This window comes from Eptatretus burgeri, chromosome 13 (assembly GCF_056783735.1).
Source record: "Eptatretus burgeri isolate ZD-2024b chromosome 13, Ebu_testis_v1, whole genome shotgun sequence".
In the NCBI taxonomy this organism is placed as follows: domain Eukaryota; kingdom Metazoa; phylum Chordata; class Myxini; order Myxiniformes; family Myxinidae; genus Eptatretus; species Eptatretus burgeri.
The window spans coordinates 75,592,505-75,608,477 of record NC_140973.1 but is presented as its reverse complement, the minus strand read 5'-3'; the positions used below and the strand labels follow the sequence as shown (position 1 = coordinate 75,608,477).

Below are 15,973 nucleotides of genomic sequence, written 5' to 3'. Positions count from 1 at the left end.
ACTGTGCTCTGCAGAATTTTTTATACGTGATTACAGACAAACAAACAAAAAAAAAAAAAAAAAAAAACAACAAACAAACATACAAGCTGACTAACATATCTTGCAAAAACTTCGTTTTGGCAAGATAATAATTGTAGATGATCAGTGACCTTGGTTAATATGTAACGTATTCTGTTGCAGTGGCCATTGCAAGGATTGAGATTTCACAACAGCATGATGGGAGTGTTAGCCTTCAATGACATCTCATGCGGTGGCAGACCTGAAAGAGTGATGGAGTCGAGTGGACAAAGGGCAGATAGTTTTTGATTGACTAAAGAAGCGACACTTTTGATGATGAAGTGTCACCAGGCAGGCGGTCAATGATCTTACTGTTGAGAAGATCAATCGTGTTATTGGTTGTGGTTAAAAATCGCACGTGAAGCCAACCACTCTGAATTTGTATGATTGGACGGTTCTTCAAGTCTGGCATGCACATGGTTGATAACGTCATCTTCCGAGTTCAAACAAAGAGCAGGTGGTAATGCAATTACGTCATTGTAAGGGGTTCCCTCCATAGAAGGCAAGTGCCCCTCACCCAGTTGCAACAACCAATCAACGTAATGCCAAAGTCGTTTTTGACTTCCTTCATTTGTACCATCAAGTCCATTAAGCACTTGCATATTTGTTCTGAAAGTTAGCGTCGTGCAATTTCACCACAATGGAGAGTTTTCATGCAGGCCGTGATGATGTTTGGTCACCTCCGTCGTCGGACCACCGGAAGAATTTGACGATCAGTCAACTGCTTCTCATTCCATCCATCGGGATCATACACTGTGCAGAGCGTTGGAGCTGCCTAAGCAGTCTCCTCGGCTATTGGGCACAATCCTGGACGGGTCGCCACTCCGACACAGGACATCAGCAAGCTGGCACTCATTTTGCCGACCTCGGAAGGACGACAGAGTCAAGCTTCTCATTAAGTCATGAATAATACACCGCTTTAATCCCGTAACTTTGCAGTCTCAACACAGGGATTTCAGTGTTACGATCATAGTTACTGCTGTATTATTATTTACGTGACATTATTATTATTACGAAAACGATATTACTCACTGTATGAATAAACATAGGCTAATTCGTTACTGCCGCGGTAAAAAGCCTTCAGCTCTCCCAGGGAAAAGAACCAGGCAGGAAATCCGGATCATGCTGCATCAATCACTCCAGAAAAAACAAAATAACCAGAAGCGGCCTGAAGGCAAGGCCTAATGAACGAAGCCTAAGGCCTATACACGCTTTGTCATTGGAAGGCCCATAATGCCCATCCTTTCGATATTTGATGATCATTTTAACAATCGCTTTGTTTGTGTTTCACATTAAGCGGAAAACGCAAAGGTAGGGAATGGTGATTGTGAATATGACAGGTTTGACGATGTGTTAGGCCTGAAGTGCATGAAAATATAAATGGCGGATGTTGGAGTTAGCCATCCTATGCTGTAATGACATCCAACATGTAATGACGTAGCGTGACAGACAGACAAATTCTTCCTGCTCTCATTCTTCCCAGTGTCCTTTCTTCCTCCTGGTGCCCTACTTTGTTCCTCTACCCTGCTGTTGGTGAGTCTCCGTGTGTGTGTGTGTGTGTGTGTGTGTGTGTGTGTGTGTTGGGGTTATCAGCCCACCCCGCCCCCACATTTTCACTCTTCTTTTTGTTCTGTTACATCCAGGCCCGTTCTGTGTTCTTGCTCCTCCATGAGCCTCGACTCTGTATACAAAAACAAAAAAAAGCAAATAAAAATTTAATGTGACTCAACAATAACCTGGAACCAATTTAATACCGATATAGATGCTGAAGAACAAGGACACATTCAAGTTTGCAAATATATAGTTGTGTCATACAGGATTGAGGAACAACAGAATGTGTAAACTATATAGTCATTTCCATGATGAAAGAAGCCGGTTCGGGTTAGGACCACTCACTGCAGAGAGGTTTACAGAGTACAAGCACTTCGAGAACATTGTTTGGTTCTCCAAACTCACTGCACCCACAATCACGTAAATACATCTTATACAATGGGCCAACGTGGCAGTCTATCAATGATGCTGTCTATAGCAAACGGCACGTGACAGTCACTTAGAGCATCTCACAAATTAGGTCATGCTACAAGACTTGGTAATTGCTCAATAAAGAACAGCTACAAACACCATACAGATATTCATGTTGGTTATCTTGATATTTATAGTGTTTTCCTTTATTTCATACATTCTGTACATTATGTACTCAGTCTTTATCAATGAAGTCAATAAACTTCAAACAAGTTCTACAAGACCACAAAGTGACCTTTTTCGAGTGACAAGTGCATATGGCAAAAGCCTATTATGTTTCGAACACAGCGGCACATGGCTCAACTAGTGTGTGTGTGTGTGTGTGTGTGTGTGTGTGTGTGTGTGTGTGTGTGTGTGTGTGTGTGTGTGTGTGTGTGTGTGTGTGTGTGTGTGTGTGTGTGCATGCGCCGCGTGACAACCTCCCATCCCTCGTTACCATGAGCTGAAATCATTGAATGAGCTCCTGCGAAGTAAACACGTGAGGGGTGTTCACGTGTAAATGATTAAATTCCACTTGATCTTGAGATCAGAGTGGTCACAGCTCAAGTTTCCCGAAGGGACGTCTTGATTGTCGGTCAAGTGTCGATAACTCACAACTCGTAACGTAAAGTTCCCAATCATCAAAACCATGCACCAAACCAAATTTTGGGGATTTGCTTCTGTATCCTAAACCATCTTTGGGTGTGACATTCTGTGAGAGGGTTTTAATTCTGCACTGACCTTCCCACGAGGAACACAAATTCGGACGCATTCTTCCAGAATCCAAAACCCAACCCGAAACGTGCCAGTGATTGCTTGATCTATTAATTAAGCTTTCCTCTCTATTATTCGCTTTGTAAAGATAAGAGGCTGAAAACAAAGGTCTCATATACAAAGGCCAAGCAGGTTTATAAATATTCATTTATATTCTCAATACTGCAAGAGTTCTTACTCAATTAATTTACATCATTTAGGACCATATTAGGCTGAAAAAGATCAGATGGATGAACTGATAAGTGTCCTCCAAATGTTGCCTTGCAACCATTTTGAATATCGTTATATTTTCGTTTTAGTTTCATTCAGTGCTTTGTTTACTCTCTGAGCCACACATTCCCTCTCGGCTTTCACCAAGCGCTTTGTACGTCTTATTGCTTTCTCACAATGGTAATTGTGCATGTGGTTTCTCAACAATGTTGAATCTCACTGACATCCTAAAATCAATACCAAATCAAACTGAAACCACAAAACAATACAGAATCATAGTGAAATCCTAAAATCAATACTGAATCATACTAAAATCCCATAATCTTTCCCAAATTATACTGAAATCCCAAAATCAACACCAAATCATACTGAAATCCCAAAATCAATACCAAATCATAGTGGAATCGTAAAAACAATAGCGAATCAAACTGAAACCACAAAAAAAAAATAAAGAATCACAGTGAAATCCCAAAATCATTACAGAGTTGTACTGAAATCTCCAAAATCAACAAGGAAGCAAATTTAAATCCCAAAATAATTACATCATCCTGAAATGACAAACTGAATAGCGAATTATATTGAAATCCCGAAATAAATGCCAATACTTCATGATATCCCCAAATCAATGCCGAATCATACTGGAATCCCCAATTCAATGTCAATACTTAATAAAATCCCCAAATGAATGCCAATATTTCCTGGAGTCCCAAAATCAATGCTGATGATGAAATCCCAAAATCGATACTGAACCTCAATTAAATCCCAAAATCAATGGTGAATCTCAATGAAATCATAAAATCAATCCTGATACTGTAATACCCAAGTCCACACACCAAATCTCACTTAACTCTTAAAATAAATACCAAATCCTAATGAAATACCAAAATCAATATTGAATCAATCACACTGATATCCCAAAATGGAAACAGAAGTACACCAAAATCCCCAAATCGAGATATATGATCTCATACATAGTAACTCATGGCATGATGGACACAAGCAACGTTTCTTGTTGGGTTTCTTTGGTTTGCTCATGTACTCAATACTTATGATAAGCTCTGACTCCATCGAACACTACAAGCTGTTTTTTTGTAACAAGTGCTGTACTCAACTTTTGTAATCAATATCTTAATTAATTTGGTCCACTTATTTTCCTTAATCTGTTGTAATTCTCAAAATCAGAGTAAAGGAGAAGATTGCCTAATGAAGAATACTGTATGTAACTTAAGAAATTTATGATTAGAGAAAAATTATTCCACCGATTATCTGGGTACGTTCATGACATTTCATTTTGGATCTCATTGTGAAGTGTGACCATTTCGATTCAAAGGACATTGACTGTCAAAGCACATCCAGTGCAGGAGAGGTTTGAAATACAGGAAAGTTCATTAAAGAGATCTTATAATACCCTGTTTGTGACTACAGGCAGAAATCTTTTCTTCAAACTCAAAACAAACCTCCTGAGATGATGATAAAAAGTGAAAATAATTTTGCAGACTAAGAGAGTGCGTGTATGTTTCTAAATAATTCACATTAATTTTCTGCCATCAAGGCCACGATCGACGTTCTTATGGAGACCAACTTGAGTCCGAGTCCATCTTCCAGAAACCACTCGAGTTTGAGTCCACCTTCGTGAGACAAATTCGAGTAAACTCGAGTCCCGAGTCCATTTTGTTGAGACTATCACCAGTCTGAATGAGCCCATCTTGTATAGACCAACTCAAGTCCAAAGCCATCACACAGTGGCGGCGTTCAGGCCAGACAACCCATGCAACACAGGAATTTCAAAATGACGTAATCTTCCCCAGAATGCTGGCACGCATGCACATAACCCCTTATCAGCAATGTTGATCGGGGCATGTTTCCATATATTGTGCATGCGAGATAAGGTTTGTTACCCAAAATGGCTCACAAAGCTTTTGAAAGAATCTGAAAATACTTGGAAAAGTACCTGACAGAAAGGGTTGTGCCTCCGCACAACGAAAGAGTTCAATAACTTTCTCAGGCCACCCAAAGCACCGAGATCCTGCAGCTCCCCATACTGCAAAATCCAAATGATGTGGGCCGAAGGATCGTGGACGAGCACGTTCTCCCCAAACTCCCGACAGATCGCGACCAGTGAATGGACTTTGAACCTTGCGGGAGTGCCGCCTGTGATCATGGTAGTCTTGGTGATCTATTAACAGACGTCTGCAATGGGAAACACTATACCATGCATCATTACCAACAAAGTCATGGTGACCAACTCTTCGACAAAGGACATCTTCACGACATGAAAATACACAAACCTTGTGCCAACTATTATTCACGTGGGAGCAGGATGTACCAGGTCGACACCGTGTCTCCCTAAGGGAGACACCGTATCTGGTTTGGATGCTTTTTAACAGCGATGGGAGGATCATACCTGGGGCTTGTGAATAAATAAATTAATCAATCAACTTTTTCAATTCTTATTAATTTTTTTCATTTGCAGCTTGTGGCTGCTTGGCTACATCATTTTCTGGTGGCACAGCTGTGCTGCTGATGCATTGCCCCCTGTTACCAGTAAGCTGGTACTCATTTTACCGACCTCACAAGAATGACAGGCCGAGTCAACCCACCTGGTGTTAATTCTCACCAGCACGACAGGGGCCTCACTTCAAGACCCTAGGATCTTAAGCCAGCCCCCTTAACTGTGAAGCCAACACCAGGCTAACTTTTTAAATTACATAAATTTAGTTTGTTTCGTTTTGGGCCCACAAGAAAAATTATACTAGATTTTGCATCTATTGCTAAAAAGAGAAGCATCCATCAATGTGTGTGTTATATATGTATATATTTTTTAATTATAAATAGTATTATTTATTTATTTATGTATTTATCTGCTGCCTCGGCTCACTTGTATTAACAGGAAATAGTATGAACGTGACACCTCTCATCCACGAATATTTCTCGTATTTCCTACATTTTCGTGAGTCCGATTTGCATCCAGGGACAGGATATTTATGGTGAACCATTTGCAAATTGTCATTCGTTCATTAAAATGCTGAAAATCATGTAAAAAAAATGGAAATTTGAACTACGGAGTTCATGCTAGCAACGGCAGGTTAAGAGTGCCCCGGCTAGCGGAAGTGAGTCACTGAAAACGCACACTGCATGCACAGAAAGCCTCATCAGCATTAATACGTCATCTTGAAAGTCCGGTATTGCATGGAGCCTCGAGGCAACAAAGGCCCCCACACAACCGATGGTGGTCCACAATCTTTCGAGACAGGACCCCGGAGGTGGTGATGTAGTTTGGGGGGGGGGGGAGGGGGTCTCAGTTTGTGGAAAAAAAACATCAACTTGTGAGCGATGAAAAACACAACACAAAAGGAAAACTCGATATCAAGGGAAAAAAGCAGCTACACGATGATTAAAAAAAACAACGAAGTTTTCCCCTGATATTTAACTACGCAAAACTATTACAAAGTTATGGGGTGAGGTTAGTAGAGAAGGCAGGTTAAGGGGAATAATAACTACGTTTAATGCATACAAAAGCAACAAGAATCACAATAAAAGGTGTATAACGCCTAATGTCAATACATATCGATATTGTTTATCAAATCCACACTACAATTCAAAAAACAACCCCTCATTAGTAAATCGACTAACCCATGTGTGCCATGGCAGAACAATGCGTTTTTGGAAATTTAGAAATGCCATCATACTTATCAAAAATAATTTGAAATTCACCCAATGAGAGGGGCCCCACTGGGCCACTATTGCATTTTGCTTTGGGCCTCCAAATGAATACCTCTGCCATTGCCATCTCAGAGACAAACATGAGTCCAAGTCCATCTTCATTTGACCAACTCGAGCCAGAGTCCATTTATGGTGACCAACTCAAGACCAAGTCAATTTTATGGAGACCAATTTGAGCCCAAGTCCATTAATCAAGACCAACTTGAGCCCGAGTCCATTAATCGTGACCAACTCGAATCTGAATCCAATTATCGAGACCCCTTTGAGCCCGAGTCCATTTATGGAGACTAGCTTGAGCCCGAGTCCATTATTTGAGACCAACATGAGCCCGAGTCCATTTATCAAGACCAATTTGAGCCTGAGTTGAGAAGTCGAGTTCACAAGCCCAAACCCGGTGCTGGGTCAGTCCCCTGTTTTACCCCCAACCCATTCCCTTCGTATTATGGAAAGTGCTGTCAATTTCCCAGCACAACATCAACAGCGAATCCAAAGATCAATGGGCGATTTATGTGACCAGATTTAGCAACTGCTTCTTGCGTGTTGCGTTTTTGATCAGCGGCTACGGCGGGACGAACAGACGCCACTTAAAGTGCATTTCCATGTTGTCTCTTCACAAAGTACATCCGCTCCGGCACGCGCCACATCAAGCCTACGGCCTGTTAGTTTTCTCACAAAGGCCGAAGAATAAACGTTGCGTTTTAATGCATCTTTTTGAACGATCATCACAGAATCCCTAATTGTAACTTGGCATATGCTGCCGTTTGTTCAGTGGGTTACAAAGAAAAGAAAAAACAGCGGTTTGGTTCAGTGGGAGGAAGGGGAATGCAAACCACAAAACCCTGTCTGTTTGTTTGCTTTGTACACGTGCACGTGTGTTACGACATGTACTGTCACACCTTGGGACACGATCGTCTGAACTCCCACAAATGAAAATGTTCCATTGCGGAAGTTGGAAGGGGGTGGATTTCCCTCCCTACACCGCTCACACAAGCCTCCCAGGCTCGCCAAATTATCCTCATCATGGCGAGGAGTCCCAGTGGCAACCTGGTGTCCGAAACACCTCAGGAACATCGCTGTCCAGTTTGCTAATCACCTTGTAAATGGCCTTCTTCCACGATGGGTCAGAGTCCTTTCCTGCCTGGATGGCCAGAAAGAATTCATGCAGAGTGATCTCCGCAACCTCGAGGAAGCGATTGGGAACCTAGGGAATGAGATAATCAGGTGCAAATAAAAGTGACGTCACAAAAATCAAATTTGACAAACACAGACAAGCATCCAGAATCACACTTGCATTTTGGACAAAATAATTTCAGGGTTTACTCTCTACCATGGGTGCTCCAAATATAAATTAATTCCCACCTTACTGCGATGTGTGCAATATAAAACAACGGTGTAATATGACGTCATAGATGAAACAACAGTTTAGCTTTGGGATCATAGCTGAGCTGTGAGAAGTCTTTATAAGCTTCTTTTACTGAAAGAGTTTATTTCTCATCTTTTTTGAAGCCCATATTCACTGGGATATGAAGTCGAGTTGAGTGCAGTGGAGTAAGGACACTACCCCACCTACAACCCGAGGGGTAAGAGTTGCTGCCCCACATTCCTCTATCCGATGTTGACAGTGAGGATATTAGTGTTTAGGAAGTTTGTGATGTGGATTATGATGATAAATGCAGCAGATGAGAATAAACAAAACATTTATCCATTCTTATGTTTCAGCACCGCAACAAACCTTCCTCATGTCAAGAACCACAATGCAGAGAGAGACCATCACATGACGAATCAAAAGCAATGACATGATGCAATGTTATTTAATTTTAAATCTATAAACAGATGATTGGCCATATTTCCGGGTTCGCACTAATGTAATCTTTCTCACATAATAATAAGCTTATTCTTTTTACTTACGAAATCTAAAGATTTCGTAAGTATATTGATAACGTCCGTTTCTGTTTGTTTGTTTGTTTGTTTGTATGTTTGTTTGTTGGCACGATAACTCGAGAATGGAAGAAGCTACCAATGTCAAATTGCACCACAACATTCAGGAGGGTGATGGCAAGTGCTGATTAGATTTTGGTCGAAATCGGTCAAAGGTCAAGGTCACAGTGAGGTCAAATATCCGATTTTTGATGGTTTGGTACAGATAACTCGAGAACGGAAGAAGCTATCAATATCAAATTACACCACGTGATTCAGGAGGGTGATGGCTAGTGCCGATTATATTTTGGTCAAAATCGGTCACTAGGTCAAGGTCACAGTGAGGTCAAACATCCAAAAAATGATAACTCGAGAATGGAAGAAGCTACCAATGTCAAATTACACCACGTGATTCAGGAGGGTGGTGGCCAGCACTGATTAGATTTTGGTCAAAATCGGTCAAAGGTCAAGGTCACAGTGAGGTCAAACGTCCAAAACATTCGATTTTTGATGGTTTGGTACAGAATCATCGTAGAAACTTCTAGTTTGCGTCGCTACCTTCTCTAGAGACAGCTTTTATTAGACAAGGTCAGAGGTCAAGTTGACGATTTCGTAAGTACCAGTCTATGACTGCTTGTTTGTTTGTTTGTTTGTTTGTGGGCACGATAACTCGAGAACGGAAGAAGCTACCAATGTCAAATTACACGACGTGATTCAGGAGGGTGATGGCTAGTGCTGATTAGATTTTAGTCAAAATCGGTCAATGGTAAGGTCACAGTGAGGTCAAACATAATTCCGTAAATTCATGTGGAGAAATGGAGATTTTTGCTTCGCTCGACGTTACGAGTTCATTTTAACTTCGATTTTAATTTTGTCTTCGGTTTTTGTGATCGCTTAGGACGCCTAAAACTTGGTTGTCGAAATTCTGGTAAAAATCGGATGTTTTGGAGACGTTTTAAGATTGTATAAAAAAATATTTCACTCGACGCGTCACGGGTCGTCCCATGATGCAGTGCGCTCGAGCAGACGCGTCGTTGAGTTACGTTAAGGTATAATTGTGTGGAGAAATGGAGATTTTTGCTTTGGTCGACGTTACGATTTTTGATGGTTTGATACAGAATCATCGTAGAAACTTCTGGTTTGCGTCGCTACCTTCTCGAGAGACAGCTTTTATTAGACAAGGTCAGAGGTCAAGTTGACGATTCCGTAAGTACCAGTCTATGACTGCTTGTTTGTTTGTTTGTTTGTTTGTTTGTAGGCACGATAACTCGAGAACGGAAGAAGCTACCAATGTCAAATTACACCACGTGATTCAGGAGGGTGGTGGCCAGCACTGATTAGATTTTGGTCAAAATCGGTCAAAGGTCAAGGTCACAGTGAGGTCAAACGTCCAAAACATTCGATTTTTGATGGTTTGGTACAGAATCATCGTAGAAACTTCTAGTTTGCGTCGCTACCTTCTCTAGAGACAGCTTTTATTAGACAAGGTCAGAGGTCAAGTTGACGATTTCGTAAGTACCAGTCTATGACTGCTTGTTTGTTTGTTTGTTTGTTTGTGGGCACGATAACTCGAGAACGGAAGAAGCTACCAATGTCAAATTACACGACGTGATTCAGGAGGGTGATGGCTAGTGCTGATTAGATTTTAGTCAAAATCGGTCAATGGTAAGGTCACAGTGAGGTCAAACATAATTCCGTAAATTCATGTGGAGAAATGGAGATTTTTGCTTCGCTCGACGTTACGAGTTCATTTTAACTTCGATTTTAATTTTGTCTTCGGTTTTTGTGATCGCTTAGGACGCCTAAAACTTGGTTGTCGAAATTCTGGTAAAAATCGGATGTTTTGGAGACGTTTTAAGATTGTATAAAAAATATTTCACTCGACGCGTCACGGGTCGTCCCATGATGCAGTGCGCTCGAGCAGACGCGTCGTTGAGTTACGTTAAGGTATAATTGTGTGGAGAAATGGAGATTTTTGCTTTGGTCGACGTTACGATTTTTGATGGTTTGATACAGAATCATCGTAGAAACTTCTGGTTTGCGTCGCTACCTTCTCGAGAGACAGCTTTTATTAGACAAGGTCAGAGGTCAAGTTGACGATTCCGTAAGTACCAGTCTATGACTGCTTGTTTGTTTGTTTGTTTGTTTGTTTGTAGGCACGATAACTCGAGAACGGAAGAAGCTACCAATGTCAAATTACACCACGTGATTCAGGAGGGTGATGGCTTGTGCTGATTAGATTTTGGTCAAAATCGGTCAAAGGTCAAGGTCACAGTGAGGTCAAACATAATTCCGTAAATTCACGTGGAGAAATGGAGTATTTTTGCTTCGCTCGACGTTACGACTCCATTTTAACTTCAATTTTAATTTTGTCTTCGGTTTTTGCGATCGATTAGGACGCTTAAAACTCGGTTGTAGAAATTCTGGTAAAAATCGGATGTTTTGGAGACGTTTTAAGATTGTATAAAAAATATTTCACTCGACGCGTCATGGGTCGTCCCATGATGCAGTGCGCTCGAGCAGACGCGTCGTTGAGTTACGTTAAGGTATAATTGTGTGGAGAAATGGAGATTTTTGCTTCGGTCGACGTTATGATTTTTGATGGTTTGATACAGAATCATCGTAGAAACTTCTGGTTTGCGTCACAACCTTCTCGAGAGACAGCTTTTATTAGACAAGGTCAGAGGTCAAGTTGACGATTTCGTAAGTAACAGTCTATGACTGCTTGTTTTGTTTGTTTCTCTGTCCATTCGACGATTTTTTTTCTTCACTATTTCGAACAGGGACCATAACATCTATTTTATTATAAAAGTCTTTTTCTGAGGAGTTCTGTTTGCATATTATTGTTTTCATTATGAATTACCTTATATTTTTTTGTCCCCCATCATTTATCTTACTTAACCACTATTTTTATTGAATAATTGCGAGATGACGGAATCTTGCGAGAGTGTGAATGAAATGTTTTTGTGTTTTTTTGCTTTTAACATTGTTCTTAACAAACAGAACAGTAATTTTGTTAATATAACAATGGGAAGATAGAGAGAAGAGATTGTGAATTTAACGGTTCCGTCATTATTTACTTTTTACATTGTACTTGATGAACGGGAACAGGAACAACGCAGGCATGTTTTCATCATGCAGGCATTCACCTTCACACTTCTGTCGTTTTAGACTATCATTTGTGCTTAATTACATTCATATGTTTAATGCCAATGTGAAAAGGATGTGATGCACCCTTTTTGAATTGAATCGCCAGTGGATGGAAAAATTCCAATGTTTCACGTGGACAATAAAAAAAATGAAATGAAATGAAATGATGGGTCGAATAACCTGTTTTAAAACACTAGTACGTGCCCGTACGTGCATGCCCGTACGTGCAAAAAAAAAAAAAAAAAAAAAAAAAACTTTCAAACCGCTTTCCAGAAACAACCACATAGGCCATTCCTTCGCTCTCGTGTGCCCGTACATGCAAACCAAAAAAAATATACCATCAGAGATGGGGAATCCCCTGCCATTGAAAAATAATTGAAATCAAATAAGCGGTTTTCCATTTATTACAAAAAACTTATTTTCCAAGATAGAGCCCCAGTCGGCCATCTTGGATCCGGCCACGCCCAAAATCAATAGGGTTCTTCCTTTTTAGGTGGTACATGTGTGACCCAAATTTCAAATCGATATGGCGAAAAAACATTTTTTTTAAGATGGCTGCACCAGTCGGCCATCTTGGATCCGGCCACGCCCAAAATCAATAGGGTTCTTCCTTTTCAGGTGGTACATGTGTGACCCAAATTTCAAATCCATATGGCGAACAGTTTATGAGTTATCGCACTCACAGCTATAAATGTTGACGCCGCTCCAGGCCAGAATCAATAGGTTCTTCCTTTTCAGGTAGTACATGTGTGACCCAAATTTCAAATCGATATGGCGAACAGTTTACGAGTTATCGCACTCACAGCTATAAATGTTGATGCCCAGCCGGACGGACGGACGACCCGGGTGATAACAATATCCCCCTTCCGCCACGTGGCGGGGGATAAAAATATACCAGAGATGGGGAATCCCCCGCCATTGAAAAATAAGTGAAATCAGATAAGCGGTTTTCCATTTATTACAAAAACATTTTTTTCAAGATGGCCGACCCAGTTGGCCATCTTGGACCGGCCACGCCCAAAATCAATAGAGTTCTTCCTTTTCGGGTGGTACATGTGTGACCCAAATTTCAAATCGATATGGCGAACAGTTTATGAGTTATCGCACTCACAGCTATGAATGTTGACGCTGCCCCAGTCGGCCATCTTGGAGCCGGCCACGCCCAAAATAAATAGGGTTCTTCCTTTTCAGGTGGTACATGTGTGACCCAAATTTCAAATTGATATGGCGAACAGTTTATGAGTTATCGCACTCACAGCTATAAATGTTGACGCCCAGCATGCCGGACGGACGGACGGACAGCCGGACGGACGACCCGGGTGATAACAATATCCCCCTTCCGCCACGCGGCGGGGGATAAAAACTTTCAAACAACCACACAGGCCGTTCCTTCGCTGTCGTAAACGACAACTGGATTGGGGCATTGTGTATAAGAAAATCGAGAAAGAAATCAAGAAAGAATACAGTAAGTCATCACTATTCGGAAGTCCGGAAGTTAAGTCCTCACTGTCCGGAAGTTCGCATATCACAGTTACGATTATTCACAATTTAGTTTTAATGGCCAATTATTCAATTAGCGCCAACGTATTTTGCCTTTTCACAATGTTATCGTAAGGAAAAACACAAAGAGAAGAGAAGAGAGGAAAAAAAAAGAAAAAAAAACGTACGTGCAAAAAAAAACCAAAACCAAGAAAAACAAGTGGTGCCAGGAACAACAAATCCCTTCCATTTAAGGCATAAAGCTATTTTGGGGATCAAATTTAAATTTGATATATCCTTAACCCTGATCTTCACAAATATGCATTTTTCACTAAAGGATTGTTCGGGTTTTAAGTGTCAAATAGAATAAGGTTCACTAGAAGCTTAGTTTGAAGTAAATCGGATCATTTTTGACGGAGTTATGAGCGAAAAACGATTTTGACCTTTTCGTGACCTGACCTTGACCTTATTGGACCCAAAAGTTAATGGGGTCATCCAAGGTTCATTACCCACCTGTGGATACAATTTGACAGTGTTTGAGCCAGCCGTTTTCCCGTAAAGTTGTATTTTCGTAACCATGTTTTAGTTTTAATGGAAAATTTGTAATTTTGACCGATGACCATGACCCCCAAAACTTCGGACCCTACCGATCTTCACAAATATGCATTTTTCACCATAGGAATGGGTAGGATTATAAGTGACAAATAGAATAAGGTTCACTATAAGCTTAGTTTGAAGTAAATCAGATCATTTTTGATGAAGTTATGAGCGAAAAACGATTTTGATCTTTTCGTGACCTTGACCTTGACCTTTGATCCAATTGGACCCAAAAGCTAATGGGGTCATCCAAGGTTCATTGCCCACCTGTGGATTAAATTTGATGGTGTTTGCTGAAGCCGTTTTGCCGTAAAGTTGCTAACGGACAGACAGACAAACAAACCGGACGATTACAATATCCTGCTCCCTCCCTTAGGGAGAGGGTGGGATAACAAAAACCAAAAAAAAAACTTTCAAACAACCACACAGGCTGTTCCTTCGCTCTCATAAACGATGACTGGATTAGGGCATTGTGTTTATCTATAAATGCGCATAAGAAATCGAGAAATTATGAGAATACAGTTAATCATCACTATCCAGAAGTCCGTACGTTGTAACCTGTAATGGGGAACGCGGCTGAGAATCTCTTCCCCAACAGCCACGCCTACGCAGCAACGTGTCTTGTCATTGGTTGGTAAATAAATGGCCATAACTTGGGAAGCACTTATCCGATTAATATTAAACCTTGAAAAGGCACATACTCAGGTCCCCAGCAATATAGCTGGCAAGTTTCAATTAGATCGGACCAGTGGTTGGCGAGAAACAGCGGTCACAGACACATAGACACACATTGCTGGAATTATAGATAGATAATCGCCATTACTGCGTTTCCTCTCGCATGATTTACTTCCAGTTTATAGAATCCTGAAGTGACCTCACAAACACCAGTATACTTTAAGCCCCTGCAGCTATATGATCACTCGAGAAGAGCTATGGACGTAACACCAACACCACCGAAAGTAACTTGTGACATTGAATACATCATGGGATGGGAAAGCACCCAAACCATGGAAATTGTCAACAATGGATGTTCACAGTCACACGATTCGTTTACTGGTGTTCCATATCATTCCCCCGTGCACAAGAAGCGAAAATCGGGGTTACGCAATGGGTTCACTTCTGTCTGTATACAAATGTCAGTTTATAATCGAGGATAAATAATTCAATTAAATGTTATATTTTGAACATGGATTGGAAAACGAACCTGTAGTTTAACAGTAATTTACTTCTTAAAAAATTTTGTATACCTTGTCGAGGCTCGTATGAGAGCGAACACACAACGCACATCAAGGGGGGCATGAGACAAGAGGGGCGGGAGTGGGAAGGACAAAACAGTGGGGAACAGAGACATTACGAGATCTGTGGAAGGGAGAAGGATGGGACGGGGAACATGGGGAATAGAAGATGGACATTACAGGGACTTTCAGGAAGGAAAGCAGGGAATTTGAAGGAGGTGGGCTTGGGTGGATTATCGGGGGTAGAAAAGATCGAGGTTTGGATGGGGGATGATAAGAGGTGGTGGTGAACGGCTGTTTTGAAGGCCTGGAGGGAAAAATGGGATTGAATAGAGTGAGGGGGTTTATTCCAAAGGTGGGAAAAAAAGAGGAATGAAAGAGTGAAGGTGAGCAGCGATTCGTGATTTTGGTAGTTTTACCAGAAGGGGGTTGTTGGCCGACCTTGAGCGCCCTGCGGAAATGTGTTGGGGACAAATCGCAGAGAGAGAGAGAGAGAGAGCGGGGGGGGGGGGGGGCGAAGCTGGAGAGGAGACGGTAGGAGACAGAAAGACCACCGACCAGCCTGCGGTGATTGAGTGAGAGGCCAAAAGACTCAGCCTCATTGCGGGAGATGCCAATGATCCGAAATGCCTTGGTTTCGACAGCGTGAAGCCAAGAGAGGTTAGAGGCAGAAGCCCCAGCACAGAGGGGAGAGCAGTACTCCCATCAGGCTGCGGACAAAAGCTTTGTAAGTGGTCAGGAGCTCAGGTGGGCCGAGGAAGGACTTTGCACGACGGAGGATTCCCAGTCGGCGACTGGCTTTGGAGGCGAGGTTTGAAATGTGGCTTTCC

General features: G+C 41.5%; 1 protein-coding gene across 1 annotated transcript in view; it reads right to left on the bottom strand.

The window, feature by feature from the left end:
• Nucleotides 1–5,080: 5,080 nt before the first annotated feature.
• LOC147014819 (prospero homeobox protein 1-like) overlaps nt 5,081–15,973 on the bottom strand; it is a 159,647-nt gene continuing 148,754 nt past the window's right edge. The window contains exon 9 of the mRNA XM_085850616.1: nt 5,081–7,966. Within this exon, the coding sequence (XP_085706742.1) occupies nt 7,784–7,966 (183 nt within the window). The 3' untranslated portion in view covers nt 5,081–7,783. The remainder of the gene's footprint in view (nt 7,967–15,973) is intronic.